At 32.8% G+C, this 27,425-nt stretch overlaps 1 protein-coding gene across 1 annotated transcript; it reads right to left on the reverse strand.

Moving 5' to 3' along the window:
* Window positions 1–20,876: 20,876 nt before the first annotated feature.
* On the reverse strand, window positions 20,877–27,198 carry LOC110105350 (phospholipase D alpha 1). Its single transcript, XM_020834815.2, has 4 exons — window positions 26,981–27,198; window positions 26,430–26,573; window positions 21,587–23,486; window positions 20,877–21,492 (listed from the first exon to the last, which is right to left on the reverse strand). The coding sequence occupies exons 2-4, from the start codon at window positions 26,529–26,531 to the stop codon at window positions 21,059–21,061; spliced, it is 2,436 nt and encodes an 811-aa protein (XP_020690474.2). The 5' UTR covers window positions 26,532–26,573; window positions 26,981–27,198; the 3' UTR covers window positions 20,877–21,058.
* Window positions 27,199–27,425: the final 227 nt, after the last annotated feature.

The following is a 27,425-nucleotide window of genomic DNA, read 5'->3' on the forward strand; positions in this document are numbered from 1 at the left end:
TAGACATGCTTTAATATATTACATAATGTACTAAGGCTTTTTACCCTACTAAAAATCTACATTTGAGTGATGATTTTATCAACCACTTGCTTTTATGGAATCTTTATAGAGAGAATGTTATTCACTCAAAGCACTGCTTGATGATGTTAACCTCTATGGAGGAGGTTAAGAGAATCCATTAAGAATATATGATCTATTCGAGGTTGTATGTTAGAGCCCTGGTCGATGACATTAACCTATATGAAAGAGGTCGAGAGAATCCATTAAAAATGTATGACCTATCTGAGGTTGTATATGCTCGATGTCATTAACCTGTATAAAAGAGGTCGAGAGAATTCACCAAGGATGTATAACCTATTTGAGGTTATATGAAAGAGCCCTACTCGATGACATTAATATATATATATATATATAAGTGATTGAGAGAATCCGCTAAAAATGTATGAAATATCTGAGGTTGTTTGTCAGAATCTTGTTCGATGATGTTAACCTATATGAAATAGGTCGAGAGAATCTACTAAGGATGTATGACCTATCAAAGGTTGTATGTTAGAGCTCTGTTCGATGATATTAACCTATATGAAAAAGGTCGAGAGAATCCACTAAGCATGTATGAACTATTTGAGGTTGTATGTTAGAGTCATGCTTGAAGACGTTAACTTATATGGAAGAGGTCAAGAGAATCCACTATGGATGTATGACCTATATGGGGTTATCTGTTAGAGCCTTGCTCGATGACGTTAACCTATATAGAAGATATCAAGAGAATCCACTAGGGATGTATGACTTATTCGAGGTTATATGTCAGAGCCCTACTCGATGACGTTAACCTATATATAAGAGGTCAAGAGAATTCACTAAGGATGTATGACCTATCTGAAGTTGTATGTCAGAGCCCTACTCGATGATGTTAACATATATTGAAGAGGTCGAGAGAATCCACTAAGGAGGTATGACCTATATGAGATCATATGTTAGATCCCTGCTTGATAATGTTAAACTATATGGAAAAGAATGAGAGATTTCACTAAGGATATATGACCTATCTGAGGTTATATGTCAGAACCCTGCTCGATGATGTTAACATATATGGAAGAGGTCGAGAGAATCCACTAAGGATATATGACCTATACGATGTTGTATATTAGAGCCCTACTCGATGATGTTAACCTATATGGAAGAGGTTGAGAGAATCAACTAAGAATGTATGACCTATCCGAGGTTATATGTCAGAGCCCTGCTCAATGAAGTTAACCTGTATAGAAGAGGTCAAGATAATACATTAAGGATGTTGACCTACCCAAGGTTATATGTCAAAGCCATGCTCAATGACATTAATCAATATGGAAGAGGTCGAGAGAATCCACTAAGGATGTATGACCTATTCAAGGTTGTATGTTAGAGCCTTTGCTCTATGATGTTAACTTGTATAGAATAGGGTGAATCGAATCCCCCTAGGATTAATTTTGCATTGATTGGGAGGTTGCAAATGCTGCGTATATCCCCAATCAAAGGTGAAGAATGGTCTATATTTAGACTATTACTACCTTTTTGAGGTCGAGATTAAGACCTTATCCAAGGAGTGGAAGTCCATCAATAGACTATAAAAAGCTTATAATCTTTGCATTTGCTAGAAACTTTATGAAAAATATTTTTCCAAAATATCATCTTGGATGTTAGAAACATTGGAGGAACTTTATTGAATGCTACTGTAGTCAAGGTTGCCCCGCAGTCCTTATTTAATTTCTTTCAATTTGAGGGAGAATTGGCTGATGTCAATATATTGACATTAACCACTTTTGAGATTGGAGCAATATCTGCCCCCTAGTCAGGAATGACGTTCCCACAAACGATGCCAATATATTAACATTAACCACTTTTGCATCATGGTGTATTCATGGTAGTAGAGACATATAAAATTTAACGTATTAACTTTTTACGAATATCCAACACGCAATCAGATAAGAGAGAGGGTGCAGCATTTATAAGAGACACCAAAATTTTTACTTGGAAAATGGGAAAAATTGGGAAAAAATCATGAGGCCTAGCCTAATTTGAATGAATCTACTAGTATTTACAGTTGATTACAAATAAGGCCCTTCCTTGGGGGAAAGGCCTTAGCATGATGTACATCATCTAGAGTATATTACATGGTAGGAATAAAAAGAATCATTATTGACATGTTTATTTGGTCAGAAGGACCATAGTTTGGTGATGGAGGTCAGAAGGATTGTAGTCAATGGGCGACGTAAGTCAGAAGAATCATAGTTGGTAGGCGACGAAGGTCATAAAGACTATTGTTTGGTGACGGAGGTCGAAAGAATTGTAGTCGGTGGGCGACGTAAGTCGGAGGGACCGTAGTCGACGGGTGACGGAGGTAAGAAGGATGGCGTCATGTAGGAGTCTAGTAATTCACAAAAATCTAGCATCACATAGATGTCCGATGAAAGTTCGATAATGGGCAGAAGTCTGGCGTATGGTAAAAATCTAGCGATGGGTGAAGGTCTGGCGTATAGTAGAAAATCGACGTTAGTTGGTGGTAGAGGAGAACTCCGACGTTAGATGGTATTCGGGCAAAACTATAGAGTCACTTGGAGATCAGATATAATTCCAGTGTCACTTGAAGATCGGGTGGAGTTTCGGTGTCACATGGAGATCGAGCGGAGTTTCGACATCACTTGAAAGTCGGGCAAAATTTCGGTAGTGGTCGATGAGGAGTTTCTTCCCTCATTCTCTTCCTTTTTTCTTCTACTATGATCTCCTTCTTTCTTTGGTCCCCTTTTAAGAGAAATGAGGGGTTATTTATAATTTCCTGAGAGTGGCATGACTCATAAATAGGAGGAAGATTAAGGGAAAATGGGGAGTGGATTGGATGGACGACCGATATTGAATCCCTTGATCATGGACCATTCATCATACATTTGAAGGTCTTAATGATATTGGAATTTGGCAATGTTGGGCTCGTTGGAGTTGTCTCGTCGAGTCGCTCGATTCGATTATAAGCATGCCAGATTTGGAAACTATTTAGTAATCCAAATTGTGGCTTGAACCTTCCAATAATGCTTTGGGTCTTCAATTCAGACCTATTTGGGCTCGAATTGAGTTGAATTTGGTGTCGTTGGGTTCGTATTTCCAAGACGCTCAGTTTGAGTGTAAGTTTACTGAAATCGGAGTTCAGATGATTCCAAATTTAAAATTTTTTATTTCCAACTTGATTTTTGCCTCGAGATTCATGTCCGATCAAGATAATTTTTTTATGATATATCAATATAGAATTTAAGAAAAAAAATCATGTGCATAAGGAATTCAAGATTGATGTATAATTGAAATTGAGGTTAAATGATGAAATCTTTTGCAAGAGACTGCAGGAATATAATGTTTAACAACATCAGCTCTATTACCATTTAAGACAAACACAGCTCTGAATAAGACTGATATTAGAAGTTAACAATCTAGATGATATGAAATTATCTAAGATCCATAGAAGATTATGCTATGTCGCTAACTAAAAAAATGTAAATAATATATGACAAGTAATAATATCTTATACTTACCGAACTAGAAGGAGAATTGAAGCTGATTCAATGAATTCAGCTGGCCCAACAATTTTGGGCTTGTGTCCAAATATTAAATTACACTTGCTTAAAAATGTCACGATAGAAAATGGCCTCACAAAATCATGACTGTCAATAGGAGGCGTTATACAATCACCATGTTCATAGATATTAATAATGCAACTATCAAGTATACAATTAATAGACAAAATATGCAAATTAGTCAATCATTTTGTCAAAATCTTGAAGAGATTTGGATTATGATTAGCAATTAGGTAGAATATGCGAAGTTGTCAATCATTTTGTCATAATCTTGAAGAGATTTGGATTATGATTAGTAATAACATTATGAAGGATACCTGGAAGGTCCCGTTCTTTTACTGTAATTAACTTCATTTTTAGTATTATATTTATTTTAAAATGAATAAATAAAAAAATTAATAAGTTTAAATTACAATCACATAGTTATACCAATATCCAAATTGTAATGTCACATGTCCACGCATCCACTTTTTTGTTCAGAATATGTATGCTCTAAGAATAGAATATGTTGAATTTTCTCAACAGCTTTAAATGATAAGATTAGATAAAATTATGAAGAAATGACCAAGAATATAAAAATAAAACATATTATAAATAATCTAATAAACTAAAGAATGCTATTTAACTAACTAATTAAGTCAAATTATAGAAATAATGTTTTGACTAATTAAATAATGTTTAGCAATATTATGATAAATGAGAATGCTTAAAAAATTTTGTTTTAAGTTAATTTGAAATTATGAATAATATCATTAAAAGCTTGATAAAAAACTTAATTCAAGCTTAATGACACGATCATTTATATTTTGATTATATATTTATTTTATATATGATTATGTGGAATTCTTGTTATTTTTTATATTAGATTGTTCGGATTCATGTTTAAAATTAACTTATTTTTCATTGATTCTATTGAAATAAGAAATGATTATGTTATATCATCAAATTATTATTTTAATCACATGAAGATTTGTTGAACATCATAGCCAACGAAGCAATATGAATAGAAGCTAGAAGCAGAAAATAAATAATGTAGAATATTAAATGATTCAATATATGTAATGCTACTTAATTTAGATGATTTTTTTAGATTTTATAAATTAATTAATCGATAGCATAATTGATAGTTTAATAATGGAAAAACTCAAATAAATATGAATATATAGGCATAGTTTAATATTTGTACAAATAATTACCTTCAAATATGATGTTACAAATATAATAAAAATATTTTATAAATAAATGTAAAAGATAAAATGAACAGTTTTGAACATATCTCCAAGTTCATTCTACCTTCGTATGTTTTCCAAATCATAGACAAATTCCACAATTTTTTTTATTCCATAGAATTAAAAACACCTATGTACAATTTTAGGCTCACAAGCCTTATATTTATCCTATCAAGACAAAACATAATCTTTCTTCATGCTCAAGCTTGTAAAGAATTGTTACTCTCTTTGCACTTTTAGAGTTTGGTCTTGTTTGAATTCGCCTCCACCTTCTCCACCAATACAAATTCATTTGTATTTTTCTTTCTCTTCTTTTCAAGCTCTTATTTTTTTAGTTAAATCAACCCATGAAATATGATCGCATCTTTCAGGTGAGCCCTTGGTAAAGTCCTAAATGTTATTAAATGCAACCAAACTTTCTATTCTTTAAAAAACATGTAATTAGTAAAAGATTGATATAATTAACTTAAAAAAGATGATAACTCTTAAAATTTTGATAAACATTTTTAGCTAAGTATAAAATAACATTAGAATTTTGAGAAAATTATTAAATTTCATAATTAACCATAAGGAAAGCAATAAAGGTAGATAAACAACTTTTCAAGAAGTATATCTTAGCAAATTCATAAACCAAACAAATATAATAATTTTATGCTAATTTACAAAGTTTTTTTTAACAAACCTTATATACTTGTTTAAAAAAAAAAAGAAATATCCATATTAAAAAAAGAAATCTCCTTATATACTCATTAATTGAGATATCATAAGATTTTTCATATGTCACCCCATTCCTGATGATGGTGGGAAGTATTTTGATGAGATAAAAATTAGAAAATATTATATAAAGTCCTATTTATAAGCAACAAATGCCACTTAACCTTCCTATTCGAGCTCTCCTTCTGTGGGTTTTGGTGGTTGATTTGCTTGGACAATGATGAATGTGGCCAGCTGCGAGCCATTCTTCATGAGACGGTCCTTGTGGCAACCTTTTTAGATTCTTTTAATGGATTGGGATGGATGCTTTAATTTGTGCTTATAATAATGGCCCTCGTTCTATCTGACTTATTGTTCTGGCTGACCTTGCGGCAATCTGGACCCTTTTTGTGGGTTGCAACATTTTTATTTGTTTCATCCTAATCCTTGAGTTTTGCTGATAATCATGCATCTGGCTGCACCCATAGTCTTTCTTTTATCTTACAGTTTTAGTTTTTCTCCAGTTCATCATTTTTTACTTGTGGTGAACATTTTGATAGGTTTGATAGGATTTATTTTTCTCTCTATTTATTTTCTTTATAGTTGTTTTTCTTTCTTCGCTTCGGTCATAATTTTTCATGACATCCATTGTAATTATTTTATATATATATATATATTTTATATACCCCCCCCAAAAAAAAAAAAAAAAACTAAAACAAATGGGGGAAAGAAAAAATGGAGTGAATATTGATGATAATAATATTTCACTGAAGCATCGTATTTTTATGCTCAATTTGCCTAAAATGGTTATCCACATCAAATATTTTAAAACGATAAAATAAAAATCATGCAAATTATATTTAAATAGTTTTAACATTAAACTTTCACTTTAGCTTTAATATGGGCTTATTCATATATTTTTTCTAACATAGATCTTTTCTCTTGCTCTTATAATGAGTCCAATTGCTTGATTAAATCTAATCACTTAATGTGCTACGTTAACTCCCCTAAGCATGCTTGAAATCCACTCCATAGAGTTAAAATATAAAAAGATTCATCGCAATTATCATTAGTAGGTTGTATATTCTTCCAACAAATTAGAAATTAAGGCTCAACAATTGAATCATTGAATATTTTCTCAATGATGATTTAGTCAAATACTAGAAATGAAGGATTTTGCAAGTAAGAAATAGTGTAATAGCAATGAATTTAATTTCCCTAAATTCCATGAAATTAGCTAAGGGGCATTGCGATACTGAGCTTGTGGGTGCTGCAACACCAAGCTCTCAGATTTTCTAAAATTGAGGGAGCATGCGATGCTAGGTCTATAACATTGTGATGCCATGTTTAAAATTTTGTATTTATAAATAAAATATCTAAAACTATTTTTTTATTAAAAACCCACACCAATCATCGCCCCCACCCCCTAATTTGTTGCCTTGCCAAGAAAGAAAGGGAGAGAGGTCTCCAAGAGTTTTATCTTTCATTGCGTATGTTACAAAAATTATTCTAATTGTTGTAAGTGATTAGTACTCTACATTTTTTTTTCAATGATTTTGAGTTTACCCCTTTTTCTCCTTCATAAAATTTATAAAAAGCAATATCTCTCATTTTAACAAACTTTCACCATATAAATTTTGGTATATATTAAATATCATTGTTTTGAATGTTTTAACTAGTTTATATTGAAGCTTTACTAGTTAAATTTTAAAATGTGATATTTTATTTGAAATTGATAGAGAAAGATAATGTGCAAGATGATCATGAGCTAATGTATTAATTCTAGGTATAAGATATATGATATGCATATGGTATTTTTATTTGAATTTGCAATTGACGCGAGAAGGAACCATGGAATATCTGAAATGAAATATTATGAGAGGCTTTTATTTTTCTTTTTGTAAATTATTTATTGAATTTCATTCATTTCAAATAAGTCATTTCTTGTTCAAACAAATAAATAGAGCTGGGGTTATAGTTGAAGAAGCCATTAAAAAACCAAAATAACTAGTTAGAATATGCATGAAAGAGCTAAATTAGATATGTTATTTTACTACATTGTGAATTTTTAAAACCAGGGGGTTATTCAACATACACATCTTCTTTTATTACCCTATTTAGAAAGGCACTCTTAACATACATTTGATATATTTTGAATCCCTTAAAACAAGCAAAGGCTAGTAGCACCCTAATGACTTCTAATCTAGCTATAGGGAAAAGGTTTCTTCAAAGTCAATCCCTTTTATTTGGTTATACCCCTTAGCAACCAATCTTGCCTTATTCCTCACTATTACACTAGAATAATTCATTTTATTTTTAAAAACCTATTTAGTTCCAACCACATTCTAGTCCTTAGGTATTTCAACTAGCTCCCAAATATCATTCCTTACTAATTGATTTAACTCTTCTTGCATGACTAGGATCCAAAATTCATCATACAGGGCTTGATATATATTGGTGGTTTAGTCATTGAAATGAACGTAGAGTGACTTACTTATTTTTTAAGTCCTTGCCTAGTTCTAACACCTTTATATGGGTTTCTTAAGATCAGTTTGTTAGGATGACTTGAAGAATATCTCCAATCACTTGGCAATGTGTTTTAAGGTTCTACCCTTTCCTCGAAATTTATTGAATTTAATCCTTAGGTGACTTTTCAACCTCTTCTTCTTCTACCATATACTCTCCAAAATTATCAGATTCATCAAATATAACATGAGTTGTCTCCTCAACTACTAGTGTGCTTTTATTGAAAACTCTGTAAGATTTCCTAACACTTGAGTAACCTAGGAACACTCCTTCATCAGACTTGGGGTCAAACTTTCTTAATAGAGATTTTCTATTATTCATAATAAACACTTTACATCTAAAGACATCAAGATGAGAGAGGTTGGGTGTACTACCCTTCAAGATTTCATAGGGTGTCATGTTTAGCTTGGATCTAATATTACCCTATTTCAAACATAACAGGTTGTATTCACCGCTTTTGCCTAGAAGTATTTAGGAATTGAGTATTCATCTAATATGGCTCTAGCAACTTCTACCAAGGTCTTGTTCTTTTTTCAACAACCCCATTCTGTTGAGGGATTCTAGGAGCTAAAAAATTATGATATATCCCTTACTCCTTACAATAAGATTCAAATTTCTCATTCTCAAATTATCCACCATGGTCACATAACCAAATACTTTTCCCTCCTAGGCTTATAGTATTGATAGGTCCAAAGAGATCCATGTGTAGGACTACTAAAGGTTTGCTAGTGTTAATGTCATTTATTGAGTAGAAAGAGGATTTGTCTAGTTTCTGTAATTGATAGGCATCACATAAATGATTTTCTTATGAACTTTAGTTTGGGAATTCCTCTCACTAAGTCTTTTTGGGTGACTTTTTTAAGGTTTTTCATGCTTGTCAATTATAGAAATTTATGTGAATCACAAAGTTGGCTTATGCTAAGAAGGTTATATTTCAAGCCATCTATCAATAAAATATTTTAAATTATAAAATTCTTGGAGTTGTCAATTATACCTGATGCAACCACTCTCGTGGTGGTGTTATCTCCAAGTGTTACGTTACCTCCTGCATTGGCCTCCAGCAAAATGAATTGATCTGCATCTCCAGTCATATTTCTTGAACATCCTCTGTCCATGTACCACATGCTCTCACAAGATCTATTGTGAGAGCACCCCTAAAAAATCATTAGATGATAGATTTAGGAACCCAAACATATTTTGGTCCCATCTTATATAAAGAAGAATGAAATGTATGCATGCTATGATGTAAAATTTGAACTTTTGGTCTCCACACCAAATGTGTTCTATAGTGAATGGTGAAAGTGTAGGACATATGTCCTAGCATGCCACAAGAAAAACATTAAATACCATGAAAATGATTCATTAATCTATTTGGGTTATGGTGCCTTTTCCTTGGTTTGAATAATGCATGCTAATGTGATGGATTATAAAACTTTTAAAGTATTTACTTCGATTTGTAAAAATTGGTTTGCACTTTCAGGAATTGAATTTTCTACTTCCAATAATGGTAGTTATTTTTGCATCATAGGAAGACGATAAATAACGAAGAATTTTATTAACTTTTTTATAGTTTGTAAGTTCTTTCCTAAGGCATGTAGAGAAGTAACAATCTGAGTAAATGTAGTATACATTTTAAAAATAGATTCGCTAGGTTTCATGTGGAAAAGTTCATAATCATGAAGAAGAATGTTTAGCCTAGATTGTTTAACTTCCTTTTTCCTTCATAAGTAATAAAAAGTTTGTCCCAAATCTCTTTACTTGTTGAACAAGTGAAAACATGCATATAATCCTCAGATTTTAGTGCATAAAAAATAGTTCAGACATTTGGCATTCAATTATACTAAATTTATATCATCAGTGGTCCATTTAGAAAAAAAAGATTTTCAATTTTAACACTATATACTAATCTAGAGGGTGGAAAATAACCTTCCTGAATTAACATCCACATACGATAATCAATTGACTATAAAAAGTTGGACATGCGAGTTTTCAAAAATCAAATGGAATATTATCAAAAAGAGATGGTCTAGTGATTGGATATCCTTCCACGGTGTTTCTATTTCAAAAGTTAGACATTGATTATTTTTTTAAAAAATTTTCTAAAACTTAATTTATGAATCCTGCTCTGATACCACTTGAAAGTTTGTGTGGGTTGTCAAGTTTGATTTAGTTGTTGACCATAACACTGCCCCCTTAGCTCTATCATAGTCAAGACCTTTGGGTTTACTATATTTTTTATTTCAAAGCTTCTATTATCATGGCCATTGGGATAGTTGTTATTGTAAACTATCAAGTTCTCCATCATCATCACCCTTAAATTTATAGAAGCCTCCATCCTGGGGTCCAATACTTAAGTTATTATTTAAACTATCAACATGAGCATTGATAGATTTATGTTGTCACATTCATATAAACTCCTAAAATTATCATCAACTTATGAATGTCATCATTGTTATTATAAATTTTTTTGCCTTTAGGCCATTATTTTACTAAAACCCCTTTAACCATCGAGAGATTCTTGCATGTGAAGTAATATTATTTTTTAAAATTGATATAAATCTCATTATTTGGTTTTAGGAATTTTATAGCCTAAGTGTGTTGTGGATATTCCAAACTATAGAGGTTATATGTATAACCGACTGTTTCCTTGGTTCAAGATGCTAACAGATGAATTTTTGAATGGAATTAATTATTTCATTCAGGCAGGTTGTCAATTACATTCCTTTATATTAGAGACAAGGTTTTATTATCTATATTCCAAACACAAAAATTAAGCCTACCCTCATTAGATTAGATTATTGTTGATCTATATTATAGAGGATTTATGATAAAATATTAGTATTGGATTTCATATGGGGAGTACGAGCCACATTTTGAATCTTAGTGTTGCTCGTCTATAAGTTCAAACATAGTATAAGAAGATAGAGTTAGGACATTTGAAGACTTGGTTTATAATGCAACTAGGCCACAATTTTAATAATATATACAAGAGTCCTAAAATACAGAGACACAAAATATCTATAATTTATTTCACTATGTGTAACAATCAATTTGGGAATGTGTGCACTACTCACTCGGAGTTATTTATTACTATGAAGATGATAAGCATAAAGATAAAATACAATATACCCATGGGAATAATTTGATCAATTCATTGGTCTACTTAAGGAGACTAACCTAATAAATAATATAGTTCCAACATATTTATACTAGTCTGAAAAAATTAGTTTCAAAATTTGGTTAGACAGCTATAAAAATAGATTATAATGTCAACAAATGCATATTGTATGATAAGGATAATTGTAAAAGATTGCATGTCATTATTGTAATGTGCCAATGTTTAAACCAAATTCTAAAAAAATGAAATAAAGTAAAATGATGTGCCAATCAATTGATTGTTCTACTTACCCATCATTCCCATAGTTGTGTATGATAAAACCCTACATATTTCTAAGTTATCATTCTAAGCTCACATAATCTAAAGGTAAAAAATCATGAATGAATGAAGCGTTTATCATACCCAGATAGAGATGATGGTCTTCCTCTGATGTCTCCCCTTACTCTATAGAGATTGAGATTGAGAAAAGAACCTAACCTTTGCATGATTGGGGAGGTCCTTAGTCGCCTTGCCACCAACGGGACTCCATTCATTGAGCTACCTTTGATTTCGAATTATAACTTTTAAACTATAACTTAAAATTATTGTGGAATGAAGGAGTTACTATATATGATATCTCTATCAAATAAAATATTGCATTGAGGGGAGCATTACTTAGGATTATTGGTGACTTTCCAGCATGTTATATGCTTTATGTTTGGAGCTATGTAAGCAAGCTAGCATACCACTATTGTACGAAAAATACTAAATCTTTTACTTTGAAGCATGAGGGTAAAAATATTTGGTTTAACTATCACCATATGTTTTACTTGCAAATCATTTATTTAGGTGAAATAAGGATGCTTTCACTAAAAATAAAATGGAACTGGCATAGCCTCCACCAAGATTAAGCAATGAAGAAATATTTGAAAGAGTAAATTTTTTACCCATGATAGTTGATTCTCCAACATTTGTTGTTTACAAAGTTCCTGTGTATAGAGTTACTCACAATTAGATAAAGAAAAGTATTTTTTTAGTCTTTGCCATATTGGAGATCAAACTTGATCAGATATAATTTAGATGTGATGCATATAAAGAATAATATTTTTGTTAATTGGTTCAATATAGTGATGGACATCAAGTTTAAATATAAAGATAATGTAAATTTTATTATGTACTTGAAGGATATTTATAAAAGGAAAACACTTGAGTTGAAGGAAGATGAAAATGGTAAACTTTTAATGCTAAAAGCTCCATTCACCTTTACTTTAAAGCAGAGGCGAGAATTTTGTAATGGGTTCAAAGCCTAAAGCTACTTGATGGATATGCTTCCAACCTCAATAGATGTGTTGGCATTATATTGGGGAGATTGTTTGGATTAAAAAGTTATGACTATTACATCTTCATGAAATGTTTATTGCCCACTACTTTCAGTTCTCTTTAAAATTCAATCTTAAATCCCTTGATCAAACTAAGTGTCTTCTTCAACGACCTATGCTCATCAAGATTAAATGAAGAATATTTAGTCCATATTGATCATAATATTTCTTTCATTTTGTACAAGCTTGAGAAGATTTTTCATCTAGTATTTTTTGACTCCATAGAGCATATGCCCTTGTATTTACATACGAGGCTAAAGTCAGTGGACATGTTTAGTATCGGTGGATGTATCCTTTTGAGAGGTTTTTTCATGCAAACTTAATATATCAATTATTATTAAAAGTTATTAATTTATAACCATGCATCATTCAGGTGTTTAAATAAATTTAAAAAGACTATAAATAATAAAGCACATCCCAAAGGATCAAAATGTGAAGCATACTTGATATATGAGACTACTTAATTTTTCTCATACTACATTGACACAGAGTTACAATTAATAAGGAATATTGCACCTCAAAAATTAGGTAATCTAGATATATTTCAAACTACTAGTAACATATTAGTATTCAATAGATATGGCGAGGTAGTAGGTGCTTATACTATGTGCTATTTGATAGATAAGGATAAAAGAGTTACTATATTATATACACTACTTAATTATACTAAAGTTGTGCCATATCTCAACTATATTTAAGTTAAGATTTTGTATATTTTATAGATTCATATATAGAGACCCTAAATTTATAACTTTTGCAGGAATTTAATTAATAGTTTGACTGTAATATCACTATTAGAGCAGGAAAAGGGAGTGGAATCTAAATTTCAAAATTTCTTCAAAAAATGGTACGTATTTTGATAAGTCATTTCAACCTTATATATCATAATCCATTAACTTAGTGAAAATGATAATAGCATAGCTACACTTTCTGCACCAATTAAGTCCACAATGAAGCTAGGGATTTGTAAGAGCAAGGACTAATGAATCAAGCTTGGGGACCTATGAGAGCAATAAAACATTAGCTAGTTTTTATTGTCATCAATTATATATTTTAAACCAAATATTGGTGTAAATGTCAATAAATAAAAATCTATGGTGTATGTGTAAAATGGAACAATCATATAGGTGATGACTATGAGCATTATGGAGTCTTATAAGAGGTACTACAGTTGGAATATCTTTGTGAAGGGAATAACTTGTATCTTTTTAATTCTAATTAGTTCAATCTAGTATATGAATAAGGTTGCATCCATTTTTGCTGCAAATCTTTGCCCATGTACAATAATTTTGATGATAACAAATATTATTAGTTCTTTACTACCGTTATTCTTGTATATCTTTTTTTTGCCCTGCTCACTAACTTTTCAGGTTTACAAGTTCACTTGCAACACCAATCAGCTCAAGATCAAGTAGTCAATGGTTGAGTCTGCCTGCAATTTAAATTTTATTATATTTTTTACCTTTCTTGAGTCAAGTCATATATCAGCTGGAACCCAAGCTAAGTAACCATTCACACACACTCAGGAAGAGTAATTACGTGAGTTAGAAAATTTTCCATTTTTTGACCTAATCATCCAGGATGATTTAAAATTGTATTAGATGATTAGTCAAAAATAGAAACCCTAATTAGGGCATCCGTGCTACTTACGAGTAATTAAACTAATCATACTGCACGATCCACATCATACAGTATGATTAGTTCAAATTGTAAAAAATAACAAACAATCACAATTTAGTAGTATTTTAATTTTCAAATTTGATTCTAATCATACAGGATAATATACATCATCCTAGATGATTGATGATAATCATGCCGAAATTAATCTAATGATTATAAGACTAATGATGGTCAGATTAATCAATTATATCGTACAACACAATCTACTTAGATCGTACTAGACGATATATTATATTTCATAAGATTATCCCCTATCATCCAAGACAAAAACCATAATTTTATTATAATCATCTAGGAGATCGTATGAACGTCCCGAGAAGGTTACAAGATGATATTTAGATCGCCGCCAATCATCTCATGTCATACTAGATGATCTACTAGATGATCAATATAGTATCTTGAACTAATCATCTCGAACGATTACATAATCGTATAGAACAATATATATAGATACTTGTATTAATCATATAAGGCAAAGTTGATCATCCTGGTTGGAAGGGCTATTTTCTACTAAATGTCCCGGATGATCTATCAATCATACTGAATGGTCTTTGGCGACAAGTTGAAAATTAGAGCTTCTTTTGAGGCTCTTTATTTAAGCTCTCTCATTGTCGCTTGAGACCATCTTTTAATGTAGAGGAGATCTGAGAGAAAGCTTAGAAAAGGAAGAGGGAGAGATCCTTGTGAGGGATTCACAAAGGTTACTCTAAGCAAGGTGTTCAAAGTCTTCTTCAAGTTTCTTCTCTAGTTCCTTGGTGGTTCTGAGGGAGATCATCATCAGCATCAGATCTAGGTTCTCTGCCTACTATAGGAGGGAGTATAAGGATTCTTAGGTTCTCTGCCTTCACCATATGGGTGAAAAAGGATTTCCAGGTTCTCTACCTACTCCAAGAGGGAGAAAAAAGATTCAAGGTTATATGATTTGATTTACGTTTTAAATATCTAATTGTTATTATTTTAAAATTAGTTCTACTTCTACATCAAGGGGTTTTAACTTTTCATTTGTTAAAGAAAATTTTAAAATAACTAATTCATCCCCCTTAGGGTTGGAGCTACCATAGACTTAAATCTATTTGTTATGATGCTTCTATTATTTTCATACATACACTCATTTCATACCATGTCTCTAAGAGTATAGCCACACATCCACCTGATTAATACTATGCTTCTCTTTTAATGGCCAATATTCTGCATCATAAATATTGCAGGTCTCATCGCCACATCTAATAGAATTTTTGCTTAAATTTGAGGGGGACTTTTCTATCATACGACAATCCTGGTGCATTCTTCCACTTCAACCATCAAATTTGAAATCTATTAATAATATCTCCATCTATTACACCATCATTGTGAATAATAGACTCATGATATCTAAAATATGTACTCTTATTAGTGAAATTATTCACCCAAAGTCACTATTCCTCCAATTACACTCTAAGGTTGACCACTATAATTCAAGTTTATGTTCAACTCCCTCTTTTATCTTATCAATAAAGAATAATATTATCAAAAAATGTTTAACTTGCAATGGTGATTATGAGAGAGTTTGATAGATTTAGGGATTTGGATGAAGATGCACGCAAAAGGAAGAAAGATGGATGCCTTCATAATGAACAAGCTCCCATCACCTCAGTACTACTTTGGTTGTTATAGAAGAATGATGATGATGGGTGACTTTGAATGTGATAGAGATTTAGGGATTTGGATAAAGAAGTGCACAAAAGGAAGAAAGATGGATACCTTTGCAACAAGCAAGCTCCTATCTTCAAAGTAGGTGTGAGTTAGGCTACAAAGAAGAATGAGAGGGAGGTGCGACTTTAACTGTGATAAAAATTTCAAGGAAGTGTGAGTTTAGATGTAATAGGAAGGAGCCCTCCAAGGAGGAGATGAAACATGGAATGTCTTTGAAGGAGGTTAGTAAATTCCAAGAGCTGAAGGGCAGAGGAAAGCAGTCAAGAGCATAAGAAAGAAGTAAAATGAATGCTAATTAGCAGTTAGATAGCGTAGTTTGCATCAAATTTGTGGGGAATTTACTATGTATTTGTAGTGAAAATTTTGTTGAAAAATTCGTCATAAAAAGTAATATTTCCTTCACAAATCCATAGTAATTTTTGGGAAAAAAATCCACCTTAAAATGCTAACTTTCTTGTATTTTTGTTAGGCATTTGTGGCTATTATGTAGTTTTTACATTTTAGGTAAGGGTAAGGAACCGGTGGGGTAAGGTTTATCTTGGAAATATGCTTAAATTTTCTTGCATGAGTTTAATTTTTGGTGTGCTCTTTTTGATTTTTTTTCTTTTATGCTCTTTAAATTTTCTGCACGAGTTTAATTTTCATTGCAAAATGTATTTAATTTTGATTTGTGTTTGCAAAAAATATATATTCCTCTTGAATTTTCTGTGTTACAAAATTTTGAAAAAGAAAATCAAAATTTTAAATTATTTTCACTTGTGTTAGTTAACTAGAATATTTTCATAAATTGTGATATTGGTTAAAATATAAAGAAGATTTTGTTTTAGTATATTTTTTAAATTATCAATTCACCTCTTCTCTTGGCGCGCTTAAGGATAGTTCAACAATTTTTATAACCTTCCTAAACTTTCAAGTGGTATTAGAGCGGGTCTTGGAATTTGTGATTTTAAACTCCCTAAGATCTTTTGACACATTTTGGTAATAGAAATACAAAAAAGGGTTATTCTATAACTCGTACACCTATGTTTAAAATATTTTAATTAATTTTTGGAAAATCTGCATGTCTACATTTTTGTAATCTATTTATTTTAGAATTTTGCATATGATTCAAATTGGTTATTTACTTCCATCACATATAGCTAGTGGATCCAAAATTAATATTTCATTTACTTAATGGAATAATAAGGATAGAGAGCTCACTCAATTAAATGCAAAATATTTGAATTACCTTTTCTGTGCATTAAAATTTTAGAATTGCATGAGAGTGTATACATGTACTATATGGAAGAAAATTTGGGATAAACTGTGCATCACATTTGTGAGAACTACTGAAGTCAAATAGTCTAGGTTGTATATTTTACTACACGACTGTGAACAATTTAGCATGAATCCTAATGAGATAATATATGAAATATATACTAGATTCACTCAGATAGTGACACCCCTGCATGCATTAGGAAGAGAACTTTCTAATTCTTAAAAGGTTAACAAAATTCTATGTTTCCTACCTAATTATTTTGATGTTAAGGTCATTACAATTTCTAAATCAAAAGACTTGAATGTATTCTATTTATATCTTGATTGGCTCACTCATTGCCTACAAGCAAGAAGTGAATTAGAATTTACTTGACGCAGGTGATAGAAAAAGGAGAAGACTATGGAGTTGAAAGCTAATGATTTAGACAATGACATCTCTGTAGTGGAGGAGGATGATAATATTGTATTGATGACTCTGCAGTTCAAAAACTTTCTGAAAATAAAGTAGAAGCATCATCAATAATGGAGCAAAGATAAAAATAGTAAAACTTTTAAAGCGTTATCTTGTTGTAACTTAGTTTTTAAACTTATGCTTTTATATTATGTGGGTTTTTGATGATACCAAAATATTATTGTGTTAATTATTGTTTCTTCTAACACATATTGGAAAAATTAGGCTTGTATTGTTTGTGTGTACTAACGTTTCAAGTAAAACATACTCTCAACACTAGCATCACATCATATATTTTGAAAAAAGAAACTAGCCACTATGTTGCATATTTAACAAAATAAAATTCACCAATCTCATTAAAAATCAGTTTAAAATACATAAAACGGAAAGATCAAACCACTTTAATCTCTAAACCCAAGACTTGATCTTCTCCAAGAGTTAGCTCCTATTCCGTCTTCCAATCCACTATACAATTACAAACAGACTCACACAATAAATAAAAATACAAAAGAACTTAAGGAAGAATCCCTCCTAAACTCTCTCCAAAATTCTCCCACTAGAAACCCCCCTAAAATTCTCTCCACTCTCAAATGAAATGTCCTATTTATACCTTTTTTCAAAACAAACGAAGTTCTGATCAACTGAGCGCGCAATATTGTGCTGCTAGTTTGGTAAATTTTGGTGCTGGTTTAGTAGTGCTACAACACTCTTAATGAATCATCACTTCTCTTTGGATTGTAACTGATAACTACCAAATCGTCATAATGCTGAAGCGATTAAGCACTACTCCTTAGCATTGTGGTGCTTGACAATTGGGCATTGCAACACCATGCTCTTTATCTTGAAAAATAATTTTTATCCCTTAATGCACTATGGCATTAGGAAGTCTAGCACTATGGTGCTAAATTTTAGCTCTGCAGTTTTGGATGTTGCACTTTATGGCACTAGCTTCACTATCTTCAGTACTAAAATTTGCTCCATTATGGTACCCTAGTGTTGGTGTGGCAACACTCTGGTGATGAGCTCTTTATTTTGACACTAATTTTTTTGCCTAGAGTGTTGTGCTGCTCAGCTATGTGACGCCACTTCATTGTAGTGAATTTTTCTTTCATTTTGGCCTCCTCCATGAGTATTTTTTGCACAGAAAAAAAAACTTAAGTTCTTTTCACTCAAAAAAATTCACAAATTAAATACAATTTATTTTTAACCAAACACAAACTAGTATGGAGTCCACTAAAATTAGTCAAATGCCTAATAAAAAATACCAAACTTCTTCTAAGCACCCTTTATTAATAGGATTTTAATGCTATAAGAAAAGCTCCATAAAAAAGAGAAAAAGTACAGCACTACATAGAACACTCATATAATACTACACGGACTATCTCAAACACATGTCATCCTTGGGTTGACTGAAAGAGGGTGAGGTCGAAAGGACCTGACCAGTGGTCTCTAGGTGAGCTCTATAGTGCCGAGTAGGTTAGGGCAATTTTGTGGGCGAACTCCAAGAAGAGAGCACTAGAGACTAACAGAATTGCTAATTTTGCCGACGACCAACATGAGAGATCTCATGTCGCTTAAGTAGAGCGAGATAGAAGAATGAGATGCCTTCGCAGAAAGGGAAAAACTTTGAATGGTTGTAGAAAATGAGGTGAGGTCTCGTAGATAAGCAGTTTCCTGCTGCTGAGCTTGGAAAACTTTCATCAAGAGGATCGCTCGTGGATAGGACAATTGACTATGATGGTGGTCCAGGCATGCAGCGAGTTTCGAGCTAACTCAATGAGAATAGAAAATGTCTAGACATGTAGTCTTATTTTGAATGTAATCTTTGGTTCGTCCTTGTGAAAGGTCAAGCTCTAATTCTTCTACAATTTCTAAGCGAGTTTGTGCCTCTCAAATCTTTAGGTGAGTTCTTATGTAGGCCCCTTTTGTGAGAGAGTTCATTTGTTATGATCTGCCCTATCTACTAGGCACTTGAGAAGATATGTGAGTATACAACTAGAATATAGCCTAATTAAAAAAAAGAAGAAGAATATAGCCTAATTAAAAAAAAAAAAGAATATAGCCTAATTAGATAAGCCATACATGATGTATATTCAACTGAAAGAATCATTAGGTACCAAAACTCAATCGTTTTGTCTAGAATTGCTCTTAAAAAATCTATTTCAAATAAAACCTAATATTATGACCGTCAAGTTAAATTTTCAAATACTAGCTCTTAATTATATCAAAATCCGTCCATCATACGAATAACGGATGACTGCCGACAAATAATGTTAGCGTAACTGGCACGGTCTTACGAAAAGTAATGTTTATTTTCTTCAGGCAATCTTCAATCAGGTCAAGATCAATCAAATAGCCACAGTTGTCCGTCCAAACGCCGAGCTACATATTGCAAAATTTCACAATAAAGTCAAATATAGCAAGAAAATAATATAATAATACGGTTGATATAAGCAAAAAGTTGGTTATTACGAAATTGAATTGGGTAAAAAATGTAAGAGATCCTGGATAAAATTTTGATTCGAAAAGACTTCAAAATTTTGAATATATTTTAAATATCACATAAATTTTAAAATAGATTTGAAGATCTTAAATCTCATCCTGATTATTTTTGGAATCAGGATATCCAAATATAATTTTATTTTTTAGATTAAGGTTTTGTTTGAGACAGCTTTCTTTCTACTTCTTAAAGCAGCTTTTCAGTACACAAATTAAACTTTCGTATTAAAAAACTGCTTCAATAAGCAGAAATAAAGCCGTCCCAAATAAAGCCTAAATCTCCATTATATAGAATATGAGTATAGTTCCATGACTGCCGACAAATAATGTTAGCGTAACTGGCACGGTCTTACGAAAAGTAATGTTTATTTTCTTCAGGCAATCTTCAATCAGGTCAAGATCAATCAAATAGCCACAGTTGTCCGTCCAAACGCCGAGCTACATATTGCAAAATTTCACAATAAAGTCAAATATAGCAAGAAAATAATATAATAATATGGTTGATATAAGCAAAAGGTTGGTTAATATGACATTGAATTGGGTAAAAAAATATAAGAGATCCTGGAAAAATTTTGATTCGAAAAGACTTTAAAATATTGAATATATTTTAAATATCACATAAATTTTAAAATAGATTTGAATATTTTAAACCTCATCCTGATGATTTTTGGAATCAGGACATCCCAATATAATTTTTTTTAGATTAAATCTCCATTATATAGAATATGAGTATAATTCCAACTCAATAACTAAATATCATAAGCACATGAATTCAAGTGGACAAAGTAAATCAAGCCAGAAAGTCATTATTAGGAAGGCATATAATTCTTAAGCATGATCAAAAGCACTCCATCAAACCATGAGGAAAGATTAACATCTCATATAGATCACACTACTTATTATAGCTACCAGTACAGGAGGAGGTAAAGTGCCACAGAAACAGGGAGGGATCGTAGTGGTTAAGTGGTGAGGATTGGTGGCATGTAGTCCGCCTTGCTGCCCAGGATACGGGCTTTCGTGTCCGGAAAGAATTCCGTCCCAGGCAACTCTGTGATCTCACCTTCATTAGTGACTCCAACGGGGTAGCTGAGGAGATGACCAGGAAGGTCTCTTTCCAGTGTTTCGCTAGAGTAAAGATCCCAGTATTTTTCTGCAATCCTATTCACCTTCTGCACGCACTCCAAACTCTCAGGATGGAGGAAGAGATCGTCGAGCATGCCAAGGTGCTCGTACCACAGAGACAAGCGGAAGCCATGGATTTGGCCCCTGGCTGGTTCCTGCGTCAACAGATAGTTAGGCTGATATGCACCCATGGCAATTTCAGAGTCCCTCGCTCCATCCATTGATCTTTGATTGATGTTGGCAGATCCAACAATTATATACTCGTCATCAACTGCAATGAGAAGAAGATCACAGAACAAGAATATCAAATTCTTACCAAAATGCTATCTTCTTTCAATAATAATAAAAAAGGAACAGGTAATTACCGATCATCATCTTGGCATGAACGTAGATCATAAACCGCCTAGCCTGCTGAGCTCTAAAATAGTCTGTATCAGGCTGAGGCTGCTCCTCAGGAGTGTATTCTCCGCTCTTCTGCACCTCTCTATTTCCTAAGCAAAAGAAAGTCAGATAGTCTTTGGGGTTTGCTTCAATTCCTTTAGCCTGAAGGGCCAGAGTAACATCAGTATACATCATTTCCATAGTCCTCCTTTGCCAATCCAGAATTGCCTGAACAGAAGCACTTTCAGGGACACCCTCTGGCCACATTGGAACAACAACATAAACAGTAAACCTTTCCCCAGCTTCAATCTTACTAACAATCTTTAGTGAAAGCTCCTTTGGTATAAGATGTAATGCGCCAACTTCCTCAGGTTTGATACCATCTGCTTTCCATCCAAAACTGCTGCCGAGAAAATATTGATTTTCAATATAGATAAATTTTTTTGCTCTGCGGATTGCATTTATGTAGGCATCTTGAATGCTTCTATCAATAATATTATCCTTTCCACTGACAAGGCCTGCTCTGGCTGCATCCTCTGGCGTCTCAGGAAAGCCAAAGGCAGCACCACCATCAATAGATCTGAAGAGCTGCACATTCCATATTTCTTTATCCTCTAAAAACATGACTGGTGATGGCGGAATAATCACATCAGAGAGATCTCTAATCTGTAGAAGAAGATCCTTCCCACCCTGCTTCCTCCATCTCTGCTCAAAGTTGAACAATACATCCCAGGCAATGGGACCCTCCAAGCGCGAGTGAATATCATGCCAAGGTTCTCTAGGTCCACCTTTCTTAATGGATCCGTCTGCAAAGTTTGGCTGATGGAAATCATCATGGTGAGCTGTGTCAAGGGTTCTAAAGAGTGAATGGAACTGTGTGTCATATCTTCCATCACAAAGGTCAATTCCACCAACAAAACTTACAATCCTCCTTTGTTCGGAACCCTTAACAGGCATCTCATGATCCACAACCACAATCTTCTGATGATGAGTGAACATGGCAGAGATTTCCAAATCCTGCACAATGCTTCCTCCATCATCAGGATTTCGAGGGCACAACACACAGTGTACATCAGTGCCATGGAAATAATTCCCAGTTTCTTCATCATGTGTAGCCATCAGACCATCTTTCTTTAGCAATTTAACTGAAGTCCGATCATCCCATACGAGCATAAGGACCCTCACTCCTTCACTAGCCTTCCTCTTTAGCAACTCCCCAAGGGTAGCATCTCCACCAGGCTTCTGCCTCTTAGAGTCCCTAATCAGAGTGATCTCCGTATAAACAGACCACCCAGTAATATAAATCAAATGCTTGGCATTACTGATTGCATCAAAGACGTCCTCCCAACAACGATGGGGCTCATAGTACTTTCCATTTGCAAGAGGAATTTTCGGAACAAAGTTATCAGGGACATGAGCATCTTGGTAAAGTGATACCTTGCATCCATGCCTCTGCGCGAAGAACGTATAGGGAACACCAGGGAACTTTTGGCTCCGTATGCCCTTTGCCCAGTTCCGGTCTTTTGAGACATCAAAATACTGAAGCTTTACATGGATCTTAGCCCCACCAGAAACAGGATTACGACTTTCATCACATATTTCAAGCCATCTGTCAACTTCCTCACCATGAAGTATGTCCACAACGGGTAAATATGCTCTTCCAATAAGTGAAGCACCGATGGCATTGTCAAACTTGACGGTGAAGATGATATCGGCAGCCAAATGAGAACAATAAATGTGGAAAGACTCATACCAACGAGGGTTCACAGGTTCATCAGAAATGATTCGGGTCCTACCAACTCTGGCCTTCTCTAGATCAATAGTAGCATAAAGTCTGGTAGATCCCTTGCCAAGGCCCACAGTATCCTCTATTCCTTCAACAAGCTGAACGGAATGATCAGTTGCAAAGAAGAGGAAATAATAGAAACTTAAAATAAAAAATAAAAACAAATAAATCACATTCCAGAAACTTTAATCAGTATCATCTATCCGAAGAAAGTTCTTCAAGAAAATTACATATTTACCGTTTGTCAAAAGCTAGTAACTTTAGAAACAGATTAATAATAGGAGTGAAAGAGCTTAATACATTTAAAGCAGGCTATAATTTCTATAGCAAGACTTGTAAAAGGTTCATAATAACAATGAAGCCTAGCAGGCATGGATGTACAATCTTATTAAACTAAAAATTACTGCAGAATAGCAAAACTAGTGAAAACGTCCATTTTGACCTAGAATGAAAAAATCACTAACAGCAAGAATACCATACATAAGGCATTCATAGCTCTGATTGAGCAAAATATGCAAAGAACCTGTCAAATAATGCTATCAAGCAACAAAAAAAGAAATAAACAAGAGTAAACTGCAGAAAATCTCATCTAAACAGTAAAAAGCGTGTAGCCATTTCTGCTTCTGAGTATTTTTAATATCAAAAATCAATATTTTCTAATTGTAAGTTTCACAACTGACAGGATTGCACCAATTATTTACAGAAACAACAAACATAAATGAAAAAAACTTAACATACAGCATAGAACTTCTGCATTAATCCTGCACGTGCTAAAGCAGTCACAGAAAACAAAGCATCACTTTCCATTTGAATCACAAGAAAGACAAAAAAATTACCGTGACACACGACAGGAAATAAAGAAAGTAAAGGGCATAACGCTAGGAAAAGTAGTCAGGCAGTCTCCTAAATTTCACATGAGACTATCTTTAATGGTAATAAATATCATATACAGGACAACAATGATATGTTTTATTGGTGTTTTTTCTAACCAAACAAAAAATATCATGCAACTTGCAACACTCCCATAAAAGTTCCTAGGCAGATAATAGATGCAACGTAAACTTAAAGCACCCTTGCCATCTAAATTCGACATTTCAAAAGAAGGTTGGGAAACTGTCATTCCGTCACACATTAGCAGTTATATAGATTTAAGAAGACCAAATAAAAGCTTGGAAATAAATGGTGAAATAAATATCAAAAGGAACTAACATTCACAAGTTATACAATTGTTTGATATGATTTAAAGATGGGAAAATAGCCTCTAGGATAATTAGACATTTAATAAGCACACTTAATTTTAAGAAGACATATTTTACTGAAATTCCTGGTCTATTTTAGATTACAAATATAAACTAAACAGATAGAAAATGATAGATACAATTCAATCATGATGCGCTTAAATGCAACAATATTACATGGTTTGAGTTTGAATCCTAACTGAGAAAAACTAGTGGAAGGTGCAATGAGTTGATAGGATACTGTTTTTTATCATCCAAAAAATTTTACTGATAATTTTTATTTGATTTAATAGGTTCTTAATTTATTCAGAAGTTTAATTCCATAAAATAAAGCTACTGCTTACAGTCAAAGTTTAAGATAATTAATGATTTTAGGAAGGAGATAACAACAACAACATCAAGCCACTAAATCCATTACTACTAAAATTTCACTCTAAATAATCGGTTTTAGATCTACTCAAACGAAAACTTTTGACTTTAAGGTTGACCTACATAATTCAAGTTTTCCTTCAACCCCCTCTCTAGTCTTATCAATAAGAACAATATCATTAGAAAAAAATTATATACATGAGGTTACATCCTCTTGCAAATATCTAGTAACAATAAAGATGACTAAAGCAAAAAAGATATGGGCTTAAAGATGATCTTTGATGTAATCCAACTAAAATAGGAAAATACTTGATCAAACCACCTTTTGTTTGAACACAAGTACCAACACCTACATACATATCCTTAATGACATGAATATAAGCAACATTAACTCCTTTCTTTTCTAGAACTCCCCATAGCACTTCTCTTAGAACTTTATCATATGCTTTATCCAAATCAATAAAAATCATAAGTAGATCCTCCTCATTATCTCTATACTTCTCCATCAAACATGTCAATAAATTTATGGCTTCCATGGTAGACCTACCTGGTATGAATCCAAATTAATTTTAAGAAACATTAGTATCAAATTGTAACCTATGCTGAATAACTCTCTCCGATATTTTTAACGTATGACACATTAACTGTTCCTCTATAATTCGCACACTCCTGTACATCACCTTAATTCTTAAAACTAGGAGACAATACATAATAAAACATAAGTTACTAAACAAACTACAAAAGAGAGCATTATATCAAGCTCTTATTTCCGTGATAATTGAACAACATACAAAGTTATACAAAATCATAAATAAACAAAGAAACTTGAGTTTGATTAGTTATATGAAGATATTCATATATTAAAAAAAAATATTCATATATTAAGTTCAAGTTTGTTAATACGTATAGGCGTGAAAGGTTGAATATTAAGAATCTGTACTTAACTGTAAAAGCATATCAAACACTAATTGCTGTACTTGTTGAACAATAAGAAAGGTTATAAATGAGCATAAATAAACAATAAAAATTGAGTTTGATTAGTTATATGTTGAACTTCATACATTACGTTCAAGTTTGTTGATAAATGCGGGTAGGAGAGGGTAAATATTGAGAGGGTGTATTGAGCAATAAAAACATGACAAACAAATGATAACTTATGGGCCATAAAGGGCGAGTATTGAGCTATTGAAGTGCATTGATTGACTAACATCTTTAATTGGACACGTCAGCAAATAAAAGTCTATGTTAAGGATAATTTCTCAGGTTTTGTTTAGCATCCTTGTGCAAGCTCGCCACCAATCACTTGGCTTAAGGTTTAGGGTTTAAGGTTTAATGGTATTAATTTTGATCTCTAAAATGGAGGTCCAAGTTTCAAACATTTATATAAATAAAACAAAGGGGAAAATCCTTTCATATCTTGAAAGTTCAGGGTACCTTGCGAAGAAACCTGGGAGCACCAGCAGAAGCCCTGGTGGATAATGAATCTGCCTCATAGATGGTAACATGAAGCGTTCCATGAAGCAAAATCTGTGCCATGCCTCAGACTTAAAACTCCTTACTGATGCCAAAGGAGAATACCTAAGATCCACAGACAAGAACAGCAACAGCAGTTAGATCTAGAATTTGAAGACAGAGGTATATAAACTTCGATGAAGACGACAATAAAAAATAATAAAAGAACCATATGCAAGTCTCTTTGAAGATAAAAACAGCTAGAAACAAAGGTAGCAGACAGCGAGCAAGGCAAGACGACAAATGAGCCTAATGTTTCATCTACTAATCCACTAAAACCAGGTGAAAGGATTCAGAATTGGGAGTGAAAAAGAAGAAGAAGAAGAACAAGAAGAAGAAGAAGAAGAAGAAGCAAACAATCAAGAAGGCTAACTAACATGCTGCAAAAGATAGATTAGAGCAGAAAAACATCAAAGAATCCATAAGGAAACAATAGATGGGGAACTGCAGAGACCACTGAGGCAGAAACTTACCGCAAAGAAAAGATTAGGATCCGGACGGCCGACGAGTCGAAAGAGAGAATCAAACCAACCTAGATGTGGATTGAATTGAAGAGATCAAGCGAGAAAAAACTCCAATGATGCAAATCGAGGAACGAAGCTTAAATGAAGCGGAGGACAAAGTTAGGGGTTGAACGCGGAATGAAATGGACGGGGGCGATTGCGAAATCGCAAGATTTCTTTTCTTCGATATTAACCAGATTGACATTTATCGGGTAATATCATGTGATTCATGCTCGATAATTATATAATAATAATAATAATAATAAAATGCAAAGTCTGAGAAATTGACCTCAAAGCGGCACCTATTTCTCCGCTGCCAAATAAATTCCATAATCAGATGTCGGCAAAGGAGCTGAAGAAGTTGCACTTCGATATTATGATTTTTTTTCCCAAAAAAATATTTTGATTTTTTTAA

This window comes from Dendrobium catenatum, unplaced genomic scaffold (genome assembly GCF_001605985.2).
Source record: "Dendrobium catenatum unplaced genomic scaffold, ASM160598v2 original_scaffold_30712, whole genome shotgun sequence".
NCBI lineage: Eukaryota > Viridiplantae > Streptophyta > Magnoliopsida > Asparagales > Orchidaceae > Dendrobium > Dendrobium catenatum.

What these genes read in the sequence shown, in the direction of transcription:
- LOC110105350 (XM_020834815.2), bottom strand. Translation starts at nt 26,531, where the DNA reads ATGGCACAGATTTTGCTTCATGGAACGCTTCATGTTACCATCTATGAG. An exon ending in CTCCCAGGTTTCTTCGCAAG is followed by an intron (nt 23,487 to 26,429) that starts GTACCCTGAACT and finishes CATTCCGTTCAG; the next exon opens with CTTGTTGAAGGAATAGAGGA. An exon ending in TCATGCCAAGATGATGATCG is followed by an intron (nt 21,493 to 21,586) that starts GTAATTACCTGT and finishes TTCTCATTGCAG; the next exon opens with TTGATGACGAGTATATAATT.